Below are 13,540 nucleotides of genomic sequence, written 5' to 3' on the forward strand. Positions count from 1 at the left end.
TTGCCTTATGGTTAACTTTTCAGTGTTCACTTTTCCTTAGGCTTAATGAAAGAAGAGAAAGGAGGAGACAGGTGGAAAAAATTTCTGAGCCAAATAGTAATAGGGCCTTCTAGTCTATACATAGCAAAATTTTTTTTAACCAAAACTTTTTTTAAAAAATATTTTTAAGTTCATCTCTCCTGCTACCTATAATCTTGGAATCTTGAGGAGATAAGAAAAACAAAGAAAACAAAACTTTAGCAAGGAAAGAATCTACTTGGATCTCCAAAAATCCCCGAATAGAAGGCTAGACTGGCAGTGGAATCAAGTAAAAAAGTTTGCTAAAGGGGCACAGGTTTTTAAAAAATAAAGCTCAAGGGGGCAGCTGAGTGGCTCAGTGGATTGAGAGGCAGGTCCAGAGATGGGAGGTCCTAGGTTCAAATCTGACCTCAGACACTTCCTAGCTGTGTGACCCTGGGCAAGTCATTTAATCCACATTGCCTAGCCCTTACCATTTTTCTGCCTTGGAACCAATACACAGTATTGATTCTAAGAAGGAACGTAAGGGTTAAAAAAAAAAGGAAATAAAGCTTGAATTTGGAAGGATGGGGGTGACAGCCATTTTGGGGGGGATTTTTATTTTGAGGAAACCTCAGAGCTTTTAGGTGTCTTATCCAAGGTCACAGAGGTAGCTAGTGCCAGAGTAGAGACTCGGACTGAGGATTACCACCCTCTCAGTCATCCAGGTTCACAATCAAGGTGCTAGTCTCATCTTCTCACTGTCTCCCACCCTCCCACCCCCCAAAACCTCATATCCAATTTAAGGCTTGCCAATTGTACCTCTTATTACATCTCTTGCATATGCCTACTTCTCTCTTCTGGCATTGCCACCACCCTGGCATGGACTCTCATCATTTCATGCCTAGACTATTGCAATAGTCTGCGGGTTGTTCTGCCCGCCACAGGGCTCTCCTCACTCCAGCCCATCCTTCACTCCGTTGTCAGCAGGTAGGAAGAATGTTAGCAAGAACTATCTTCCTAAAGCATTGGTCTGACCTTGTCAGTATCCTGTTCAACAAACTCTAGTGGCTCCACATATAAAATCCTGTGTTTGGTGTTCAAATCCCTTTATAACCTCCCCCTCTCCCTCAACTTTTCCAGTCTTATACACTATATAATAATCAATTATATCAATATATCAATATTATCAATATAATCAAGTATATCAATAATTATACACTAATAATAAACAATGCAATGATGTTGAGTTCCTTGCCATCTCCTGGTTTGGGGCATTTTCACTGGTGGTCCCCCATGTTTAAAATGCTCTCTTTCCTCTGCCTCTGGGCTTCCCTTCCCTTTACCTCAAGTCCCAGTTCAAATTCAGTCATCTATAGAAAGTCTTTCCTGATTCCATTAATTCTAGTATCTTTCCTCTGTTTATTATCTCCCATTTGTCCTGTACATTGTTCTTACACAGTTGTTGCCTATGTTCTTTCCCATTTGGCTGTGAGCTCTTTGATATCTAATTAGTCCATTATTGGCCACATGAAGAAGCTATGGATCGAAAGGCAAATTATTCTGCCAAAAAATAAAAGGTGAACCGTCTTCAAACAGACTCATGTAGCTACACAGGGAACTCATAGATGAACTAAATTTTTTAATAAAGACCTAACAAAGTAGAAAAACATTGTAGTATAACTGACAGAGTACTGGATTTGGAATCAGGAAGATCAGGGTTTAAATCTCACTTCAGACAATTATTAGCTTTACAACCCTAGGAAAATCATTTAATCTCTTTGGGCCTCAGTTTCCTTATCTATCGAATGATGAAACTGCACATGATGACAGCTCCCGTTTCTTTTAGCTCTAAATCCTTTCTGTGATTCTATAAAGAATGGCTGATAGCTAAGAGTAAATATAAGGAAATGATAGGTGATAGAAAAACATGGAAAGGGCCAAATCCCAGAGAAAAGGTCAATAGAAAGAGCTAGGTATTCCCTCTTTCAAAGCTCTGTTCCTGGGAGGCAAAAAGAAATATAAAGAAAGGATGAGACTGCTGTCTAAAGAGGTTGGGTGGATTAATCAATGAGCATTTATTCAGCATCTACCATGTACTGTCCTCAAAAGCCTTAAACTCTACCAAGGAAATTATGTACAGTCTTTAACGTTCTCATGTTTAGCTTTCATGATTTCAAGCATTGATGTGATTTTATTAATAACCTCACTTTTGCTTTCGTGTTGGCAACTGCACATTTGTGGCAATGTGTAATAGAGGAAAAAATGAAAGGCATGATACGTGTAAGTTTGTAGAGAGTGGCTAGTATCTTAAGGACACATGAAGCAGATATTGCTGGTGAATCTGCCAGCATTGAAGTTGGTGATCTTTGACAATCTATAATAACATCTACCAGCTATGCAAGACAGAATGTTGGAGGTGATCTCAAGACCTTGCCAGTCTTGGCATTTTCTGACAGTAGTTTCTAAAGTTCTAGCTACTTCCTTGGTTTTCGGAGGCTGGCCAACATAGAGGTTAATAGCAGTATAGTATGTGGTACAATGCCCTCATCTAACACAGTGGATGGTAAGATTTCAGTTAAAAAGATTCTTTTTTGGTATTGTATGGTATTATAGATTTCGAGTGCTTATGAAAAGTGAATATTGTCTGAAGCTATTTTTTTTTTAATTTAGATGTTAGCAGAAAAAGTCACAGAATTCTAGGGAGTTACTAGTGAGAAAAAATGTTGTGCATGTTACCAATTTTATTTTGTGTACTGCATTTTATGGGTTATTTCATGGTTACTATGTTAGGAAAAGTATATATTGTCAAAATTAATGTTTTATTATAAAGAATTATATGTAACATGTATAACCCAGATCAAATTTTTTACTATCTCAGATAGGGAAGGAGGAGGAATAGAGAAAATTTGGATCTTATAATTTCGGAAAACATATGTTAAAAATTTTTATGTGTAATTATAGGAAAAATATAATTAAAATTATATGTAGAAAAGTGTATTTTCAGCAATTTCTAGCAAAAAATTAGTCTTTGGTGATTGCAATGACCTAACCTCCAATTTCCCTTAGGTTCAATGTATCAAGATTTGCATTTTTGACTTTTTTTCTGTTTTATCGGAATGAGAAAGCTGAGGATTGACTGTATATACAGAAATAATGAGGTGGTCCCAGATACTTTCTAGCTGTGTGATTCTGGGTAAGTCACTTAACCTCTTTTAGTCTCAGTTTCCTTACCTGTAAAATGGAGATAATAATAATACTATTATTTATCTTTCAGGATTGTTGTGAGAGTAAAATGAGATGTCTATAAAGTACTTTGTAAACTTTAAAACAATATGTAGATGCTAGCTATTATTATTAAGATTTCTAGAAATAAAAAGAAGAGAATTTTTGGGAGAGAGGATGTAGCAGCTGGAGAGATCAAAACCTCATGTAGAAAATAGTTCTTGAGTTGAGCTTTAAAGAAAGCAGGGATTCTAAGAATCAGAAGTGAAGGGAGAGTATATTTTAGGTTTTGGGGTAAAGTTTGTACAAAAGCATTGAGATGGGAGATAGAAAATCCTGTTTAAGGGACAGCAAATAAGCTACTTTGGCTAAAGAATACATAAAAGGAAAATCTGGCCTTACACACACTTCCTAGCTGCATGATTCTGGGCACTTAATGCCCACTGCCTAGCTCTTACTGCTCTTCTACCCTGGAACCAATACACAGTATTGATTCTAAGATGGAAGGTAAGGGTTTAAAAAAATATATGAAGGGGAGTAATAGCATAATAAGTCTGCTATCATTATACTTTCAGTAAATAGTTCAACTATTTTTGTTGTGTGTGAAGGTCATGCTTTCCAGGTTAGACTCAATAAGATATATGGAAATATGTTTTGCATGATGATATATGTATTATCCAGATTGAATTGCTGGAGCAGGGAGGGATGGGAGGAAGGGAGACAATTTGGATCATAAAACTTATATGGAAATTTTTATATGTAACTGGTAAAAAATAAATACGATTAGAATCAATATGTAATAAAAGGATTTACATCATAGCTAAAATGATGACAGGAAGAAGGCAAAACAACCCAATTCTCAAATATTTGTTTCTTTTTCTTAAACTAAGGAGAGTGATAAAAAAAAGACTAGAACACAAATAATTTTATTAGGGAACTGAAGCCAAAGATAAAATAAGGGGATGGTTAAGAGAGCACCTACCTACCCTTAATGAATTCAAGTCACCTGATTTGCATCAAATACATCTCAAGGTAACTTCTGTTGTGATTACTGAATGGCTTGGCAGTGACCTCTGGAGATTGGAAGAGGCGCTAGAGGACTAGAGATGAACAATTCTACCAGTTTTCAGAAAAGGGAAGAAGGTAGATATTTCACACTATGGAAATGAGAATGTGAAGCCAATTCCTGGCCAAATTCTAATATTCATTAAAGACATAGTTCCTGAGGACCTGGTAAAGGAAGCAGCCTTTACTAAGAACCAGCACTAGCTCATGAAGAACAAGTCAGACATACTTGATGATAAACTATCTTGCTACCCATACTACCAAAGTGTTTGCTTCTTAAAGGGCTGCACAGTACAGGGAAGCTATAAGTCTTGTGAAAGACTAATGTAATAACCTCCTAATTGATCTTCCTAACTCATTTGTCCCTTCTCCAATCCATCCCCTACACAACTGCCAAAGTGATATTCCTGAAGGATAGGTGTGACCATGTCATAAACCCTAATGGCTCTTCATTACTTCCAATCTTAGAATCAATTCTGTGTATTGATTCCAAGGGAGAAGAGCAGTAAGGGCTAGCTAATGGGGATTAAGTGACCTGCCCAGGGTAACATAGCTAGGAAGTGTCTGAGGTTAAATTTGAACCCAGGACCTTCTGTCTCTAGACCTGGCTCTCTATCCACTAAGCCACCTAGCTGCCACCTCCAACCTATATTTTAAATCTTATTATACTTATTCTGCTTTATCCATTATTCTATAGTACAGCCAAACTAGCCTTCTTGCTATTTTTTACAAATGAAGTTCCATCTCCTATTTCTGTGCCTTGAGTGCATTCCCTCCTTGCTTCTTCCTGTTAGAATCTCTAGTTTCCTTCAAAACTGCTACTCCTACATGAGAACTTTCCTGATCCTCCTTGCTGTGACTATGCTAATTGTAGACATGTTGTTTCCTCTGATAGAAGCAAGCCCGAGGGGGGTGGGGTACCATTTAATTTTAGTTTGTATCCTCAGCACTTAGCACAGTGCCTGGGCACACAGCACTTTGACTGATTCTTGATTTTTAAGCCTCTCTCACACCCCATATCTAATTAGTGATGTCTTATTGATTCTACTGCTACACCATCCTTCAAATAAATCCTCTCCTCTCTATGCATACCCCGACCACCCTTGTCATCTCTCACTTGTACTAGCCTAATTGGTTTATCTGCCTCAAACCTCTAATCCAAATTCCAGAAGGCTGCCAAATTGATACCTCTAAAGTACAGGTTTGGTCATAACTCATTTGCCCACAAACCTTCAGTTACTTCTTATTGTTTCCAGGAAAAAATATAAATTTCTCTGTTTTGGCATTTAAATCCCTCCTCAATCTGTTTGCAGCCAATCTGTCCAGACTCCCCCTTTTCAGGCATGCTTCAGTCCTGCCATACCAGCTCACTGGCTCCTTGTGCACAATATTCCATCTCTTGCCTCCTCGCCTTGTCAGAGGATGCTGCCCCCATATGCCTGGAATGCTTTCCCCTCACCTTGGATTTCTGAAACTTTAGAAGTGTTACTACCTACACCTGGTCTTTCCTGAGTCTACTAACTGTTAGTGCCCTTCCTCCAAATTTATTTGTATTTTTTTTGTATATGTTTTTCTGTGTACACATTGGATTCCTTCAATAGAATGTAAACTCCTTGAAAGTAGAGATTATTTCAATTTTGTTTCTGTATCCTCAGTGCTTGGCATGGGCCCTGTTACACAGTAGGTGTCATTTTGGGGGGCAGCTAGGTAGCACAGAGGATAGAACACCAGGCCTGGAGATGAGAGGTCCTGGGTTGAAATATGGACTCTGTCACTTCCTAACTATGTGACCCTAGGCAAGTCACTTAACTCTGATTGCCTAGCCCTTGATGCTTCTCTATTTTATAACTGATTCTAAGACAGAAGGTAAGAGTTTTTTAAAAAAGAATACTTCTAGATTTTTCCATAAGAATAGGTTATAGAATGTCTAGTAACAAATAAATTGTTTGTAAGAATTTATAAGAAGTAACACACTTAGTAAATTTATGATTACTTATAATGATGTGAAAATGTCATGAACCCCTATGACATTTCAGTACTTGTAGGAATGGCTAAGACAACATGCCCATAATTCTCATTTCTGCAGTGGCTTACAATGGAATCAGAAAACTAGACAGATCGTTCAAAATCTAGGATGCTAACCTGCAGTAAGTAGCACCTGTACTCCCAGTGAGAGAGAGTCCTGCACTTCTCTGAAGATGCTCACTTTCTTTTATTGGGAGTCAAAAAAAGAAGTAGCTAATGACTTCACCTCCCAAAAAGTAAGTTACTCATATTCTATTTGTATTGTTACAAGTGGCTGGCATTTAAAAATAAGTTCCTGTATATTTCTATACTCACTATAACAGAAAGAACAGTGTTAATAGGAAAGAAATATGTATAAATAAACAATTTCAAGGTTACTCTGATACCTGAAACTTTCCTAATATCAACTTCTTACAGTGCTATGTAAAATAAGGTAGGTATAGTCTTGTGGGTTTTATTCTGTTTGTTTTTAAAAGTAGTGTAGAGGATGAGGGTGGAGAGCAGATGTGCCCAAGATTAAAAGTACCAGATGACAAAAATTTCTCTCTGGCTTCTCAGATGGCATAGTGGGACACCATGAATACAATTTCTTCCTTAATTATCTAACTAGCACTAATCTTTCTCTTGTAGGGTTCACACTATCCCAATGGGTAATAGAAAAAGACAACTGACTCAAATATGGTGAGGACTCTAGAACAAATTTTTTCAGGTACTATCCAAAAAACGTTGGATTGGCTCCAATGTATATAAACAGGGCAAAAATTGTTGTGCTAAGGTTTTCTATTCTTTTACAACAATCAAATGGCAAAAATTTGTTTAATGAGTCAGTCAATCATCAAGCATGTATTAACAGTGGACTATGTGGCAGACACCGGGCTAAGCACTAAAGTTAGAAAGGCAAAAAAATCCCTTTCCTTAAGAAACTCATGACAAACAGGGGGAGGCAGAAAGCAGATAATTATAACTATATAAATATAGAAAATATCTAGACCGAGTATATGATATGGATTGCAATCTCAGAGAGGACTAGCAAGGGGCCTGAAGGGTAGGGCATGAAAAGCTTCTTGCAGAAGATGGGATTTGATTTGATTATGAGAGAAGCCAGGAGGTGGAGGTGAGGAGGGAGAGCCTTCAGGACAACAAATAGGAAAAGTAAGAAAATGGAGTGTTGAGTGGGAGAAACAAGTAGGTTGCAGAATGTGTAGAAGGGAGTAGGAAGGGATCAGGTTGTAAAGGGCTTTAAAAGATAAACAAAACATTTAATATTTGCTATTGGAGGCAATGTGGCACTACAGGTACCTGCTGAACAAGTTTAAATTGAGCTTTAATTAAATCACTTTGGTAGCAGAGTGGAGGATGGATTCAAGTGGAGAGAAATCTAAGGCAAGAAGGTGAGATTTCTTTAAGACCTGTACATGGGTAGTGACTCTGTGACTGGAGAAAAGGGGAAATCGAGGAGTGACAGGGAAGACGAGAAAGGACAAAACTTGACAACAGACTGGATATGTGGGGTGAGTTTGAGTGAGAAGCTGACAACAACGCTGAAGTTGCAGCTTGGGTGAATGGAAGTATTGGTGGTGCCCTGGAGAATAACAGGAAACTTGGGAAGAAGGAGGGTTTGGGGGAAAAGTTTTGGGGCATGGTAAGTTTGAGATGCCTAAAGGACATCCAATTCTAGATGTATGGAAGGCAGGTGGTGATAGGAGTTGCGCTCAGGCGAGAAATGATGGCTGAATATGGAGATGTGGGAATCATTTGCATAGAGATGATAATTGAACCCATGGGAGATTATGAGTTCATGATGTGAAATAGCAGAGAGAAGAAAATGTGCCAGGTGTCTGAGATACAAATATGAAAAAGAAAGAAAAATCTCTACTCTCAAGGATAAAAGATGGGGATGGAAGGGGGAAACTAGGTGGCTCAGTGGCTTGAGAGCCAGGTCTAGAGACAGGAGGTCCTAGGTTCAAATCTTGTCTCAGATAGCTGTGTGACCCTGAGTAAATCACTTAAAACCCCCTTGCCTAGCCCTTATGGCTAATTCTGCCTTGGAACCAATATACAGTATTGATTCTAAGATGAAAGGTAAGGATTAAAAAAAAAAAAGATAAATGTGTCCCTATGTTAACCCTCCTCTAAAGAACTCTTACATACATATTATTTTACTTTGGCATTTTAATAGACCTGTAACCACAAATGCATGAATATTCCCTACCTCAGTGAAATTCTTGTCTGTGTTTTCCTATAGACCAGGGGTCGGCAACCTTTTTGGCCGTGAGAGCCATAAACGCCACATTTTTTAAAATGTAATTTCATGAGAGCCGTACAGTGCTCACAGTGCGCTCCTGTAACACTGCCTGAAAAAAAATTGACTTTATGGCTCCTGCAGAAAGAGCCATACCTGGCCCTCAAAAGAGCCAGATATGGCTCGAGAGCCATATGTTGCCGACCCCTGCTATAGATCATCTATCCAATGCTATAGGGGCCTTCTTGTTCTTTCAGTATCACAGATATACAAATGTACCAGATCTAGGCTATTTACTGATTTTTATTTTTATTATATAACCTGGCTCAAATCCTATTCCAGTTATACATTTCCTTGACATTGAGCCAATATAGTGTACTGGAAAGAATATTTGGAATTGGATTGAAATACTGGCTCTATTTTCTTAATTAATTAATTAACTTTTAATTTAATTAACTTTTAATTTATTTATTTTTAAGCTCTTCCCTTCCATCTTAGAATCAATATTGTGTATTGGCTCTAAGGCAGAAGAGTGGTAAGGGCTAGGCAATGGGGGGTAAGTAACTTGCTCAGAATCATACAGCTGGGAAGTGTCTAAGGCCAGATTTGAACCCAGGACTTCCCATTTCTAGGCCTGGCTCTCAATCCACTGTGGCTCTAATTCTTTTAAAAAACAAACAAACAAAAAACCCTTACCTTCCATTTTGGAATTAATACTGTGCTTTGGTTCCAAAGCTGAAGAGTGGTAAGGGCTAGGCAATGGGGGTTATGTGATTTGCTCAGGGTCACACAGCTAGGAAGTGTCTGAGGCAAGATTTGAACCCAGGACCTCTTATCTCTGGGCCCACCTCTCTACTGAGTCACCTAGCTGCCCTCAGTGCTATTACTTTTGATTTATGCTTATGACCTCTGGCAGATTACTTAATCAATCAATCAATGAGCATTTATTAAGCAACTATTATGTGCCAGGCACTGTGCTAAGTGCTGGAGATATAAAAAGAGGCAAAAGACAGTTCCTCACTTCAAGGAGCTTATAATCTAACGGGGGAGACAACCAGCAAACAATCAGAGATGTACTTTAGTAGTCATCTCTGCTGGTATCACTGAAAGCATGGTAATATTTCTTAAACATTATCTAGATCTGCTCAAGAGGCATTATGGTATGGTAGATCTTGAGAGGACCTTAAATCCAGAAAGACTTACTATGACTACTCAATCCTGGTCAAATCACTTACATTCCTAGTAACTATGCTCTCAACTTTTGAAGACATTTACATTGCAGAGAAGGGTCCAATCTGCTTTACTAGGAGTCCCTTCACCTGTGTCCTTTTACCAACAAAAGCACAGGTCGGGTCCCTATCTCTATCCCTTTCTATCCTCCTTAATTGCAGGCACTGGAAATGACTACCTGGCATTTCACTGTTATTCAGTCATTTCAGTCATGTCCTACTCTTTGTGACCCTAATTGGGGTTTCTTCTTTTTTTTTAATTTATTAATATTCATTTTTAACCTGTTTACATACTTTATGCCCCTACTTTCCCCTTCACCCCCCGCTCTACCCCCACCCATGGCCAACGCACAATTCCACTGGTTGTAACATATGTCCTTGTTCCGGGCCTATTTCCAAATTATTGTTAGTTGCACTGGTGTGGTAGTTTCGACTCTACATCCCCAATCATGTCCGCCTCAACCCATGAGTTCAAGCAATTGTTTATCTTCTATGTTTCCTCTCCTGCAGATCTTCCTCTGAATGTGGGTAGCATCTTTACCATACATCCCTCAGAGCTGTCCTGTGTCATTGCAGTGCTGCTGGTACAGGAGCCCATTACATTCGATTTTACCACAGTATATCAGTCTCTGTGTACAGTGTTCTTCTGGCTCTGCTCCTTTCGCTCTGCATCAGTTCCTGGAGGTCTTTCCAGTTCACATGGAATTCCTCCAGTTTATTATTCCTTTGAGCACAATAGTATTCCATCACCCGCATATACCACAGTTTGTTCAGCCATTCCCCAATTGAAGGACATACCCTCCTTTTCCAGTTCTTTGCCACTACAAAAAGCACAGCTTTAAATATTTTCGTACAAGTCTGTTTATCTATGATCTCTTTGGGGTACAAACCCAACAATGGTATAGCTGGATCAAAGGACAGGCATTTTTTTATAGCCCTTTGAGCAAAGTTCCAAATTGCCAGCCAGAATGGTTGGATCAGTTCACAACTTCACCAGCAATGCATTAACGTCCCCCTAATTGGGATTTCTTGATAAAGATACCAGTGTTTTGCCATTTACTTTTCCAGCTCATTTTACAGATGAAACTGAGCTAGAGTCTGAGGCCAGATTTGAACTCGGGAAGAAGAGTCTTCCTGACTCCAGGCTGGGCATACTATCCACTGTGCCACCTAGCTGCCTGTCATTTCATCTGCTTTAATGAGTTGACTGTCCACCTGTATATCTGGACCTGTAATATATTTTTCATCCACTTTCTTAAGCAAATATAGCTAGACAGATCTGTTGCATTACTATAAATTTCAGTGAGGAGTCTTGAGACTTGATTTAAGTGGTGTAATGCCATCTGAAAATCAGAGAATTTGGAGCACCTATAGGAAAAATGTCCTATATCATGATACCACTGAACAATCTTGATGAAAATATCTCTCTGTGAAAACACCTCATTTTATAAATCAATAAAGGCTTTGGTGGCATAGTACAAACCTAGGCAGTTTCCATCACCTTTGAAAACATTATCTTCTAAGGATCAGCTTCTCTAAATTCAGAGCAGCTCATCTATAAGGTTGACCACTAAGTGATAAAAATGGTTTTGGCCACAGCAACAAGGCACAGAAGAAAGAATGCTGGATATGGAATCAGAGGACATGGATTCAAATCTCTACCCTGCTAGTTATTACCTGTGTGTCTATGACCGAGTCATTTCACTTTTGTGGGCCTCAGTTTCCATATTTGTAAAATAAAGGACTTAGGCTAGATGGCTTTTGAAGGTCTCTTCCATAGCTAAAACTAAGATTCTATGAAGATCATCTTGTAAAGGAGATAATATGCAGGTAATATAGTAATAAAATCATGTTTCATAGAAAAATTGAAATATTGGAATTTACAGCTATCTATTATCTATATGAGGGAAAATGGGCTTATTTTAATTTAAAAATATTAATAAGCTTTTGCTCTATTTTCCAATGAAAATATAAAAATTAAGAATATTAGCTTACAATGTTAATATAACACAATTAGAGCAAACAATATTCTATATTTCTGGATTGTGTTTTTATCTTTTTGGCTGTCATCAAGAATCCTTCAAGAATTTTAAGCCACAGAAACGAATACTGTCTTAGATAAGAGGGAAAGATCATGTGTATTTCTATTGTTGGTACAACAAAGTAATTGGTGAGAGCATTAGGAGATGATATTTAAGGTCCTTTCCAGCTCCAAAATACTATGATTTCTACCCTCCCCCCTCCACCTCCATCTCTTTTTCTTTCAGAATGCCTCAGAGCTCACTCAGGGTCCTAGTTTGTTTTAAAATAACTCAATGAGTTGACAGACGGAGCTCCTGGAATTCTGCAGCCTGTGCTAGAGTCTACAGATGGGAAATTGCAGTCAGTTAAAGGGTGGTGCTATTATCATAGCACAATTTTTGAAAGCCTTTGGAAAAAAAAACTGAATTAATTAGCATTCACCACAGGCACTAGCCTTGTGTTGCAGTACTCTGGGACTTAGATAATAAGAGAATACAGAATTATAATTTTCTGACTTTTAAATGACAATGTTTCGATTCATTAAAAATCTAGGTTTCTATGAAGAAGAAATTGTACCTGCTCCTTGACAATGCTCTCATACAATGGAATGACAGTGTTTTAAGCCATCATGAAATATATATTGAAATAAGTCAAACACGACTAGCATCACTCTATATAGAATTAATTTTAGGTTACCTCTCTGATCTGTTTAATCCACGTTTCTCTTCCAAGAAACTCCTGATGTAAGACTACAGGAGCTGAATTTAAATTAAATGCTATGGAGCCACCGCATTTCCCTCTAATAAAAGGCTGGAGGTCAGAGTTTATCTGGAAAAAACGGACAAAAGAGTTATGTCAGAGAATTGTAACCTGAAACAATTATAACCAGTATACTTTAGTCATAAGAAAAGACCTTACTATGATGGAAAAAGACTAAAGAAAGGAATTTTTAGATGAAAACATTTTACAGATAAATGTTTTGAAATATACTAACCTTCACATTCATCTGAAGATTTTTTTTTTCCTTTATAACTACTTTCCAGCGTTTATTTATTTTTAAAATTAGAAGGAAGGATTTGGTAAACATCTCTTCTTGTTAAAATTTCACATATTTTATAAATCTTTTCCTCAAATCTGTCTGGTTTTATAACAAGAAAAAGATCTCTCCCCCGTCCCCTGATGAAACTATTTTCTGTAGCAAAATGTTTGAGAAGCATCTGTGAGATATGTACTATTAAATATAATTGGAAATTACAGATATAAGAAAAAAGAACCATGCAGTAGTTAATCTCAGGATATTTGTTTTATTTTGCACATTAAAAACCAGAATTAGGACTAAAGCTTTTCCATTTTTCTCAATATACCTCTAAGCTTTCATTAACTTTCCTCAATTTCTAATATTCAAGCAGCCATAAAAGAGTAATAACAAAAATTTCCATCTTCTTGGGAATATCCTTCCAATTTTGTGAATGGCAACATTAACACATTAATTCATAATTTCCAGCAGTTCTGTCCGGAGCCACTTAAGGTGGTGGAAAAGAAAGGCTTTCCAAACAGTGTAAATAAACGGTGGCTTTTAATGAAAAGTACATACTATTATGCTATATTGTCTATTATTTATATAACAGATAATGATTAAGTGACTGATGAGTCTTAAGTGCGTACCAAACATTTTTGAGACCTAAAAGGTCATTAAGTACTAAAAGATTTCCCATATGCCATTTTAGTTATTCAA

The 13,540-nt window shown here is 37.7% G+C and overlaps 1 protein-coding gene across 1 annotated transcript in view; it reads right to left on the reverse strand.

Annotated features, from left to right (window-relative positions):
- PDSS2 (decaprenyl diphosphate synthase subunit 2) overlaps positions 1-13,540 on the reverse strand; it is a 318,869-nt gene that overhangs the window by 47,837 nt on the left and 257,492 nt on the right. The window contains exon 6 of the mRNA XM_044675399.1: positions 12,502-12,633. Within this exon, the coding sequence (XP_044531334.1) occupies positions 12,502-12,633 (132 nt within the window). The remainder of the gene's footprint in view (positions 1-12,501; positions 12,634-13,540) is intronic.

Source organism: Gracilinanus agilis, chromosome 4 (genome assembly GCF_016433145.1).
Source record: "Gracilinanus agilis isolate LMUSP501 chromosome 4, AgileGrace, whole genome shotgun sequence".
Lineage (NCBI taxonomy): Eukaryota > Metazoa > Chordata > Mammalia > Didelphimorphia > Didelphidae > Gracilinanus > Gracilinanus agilis.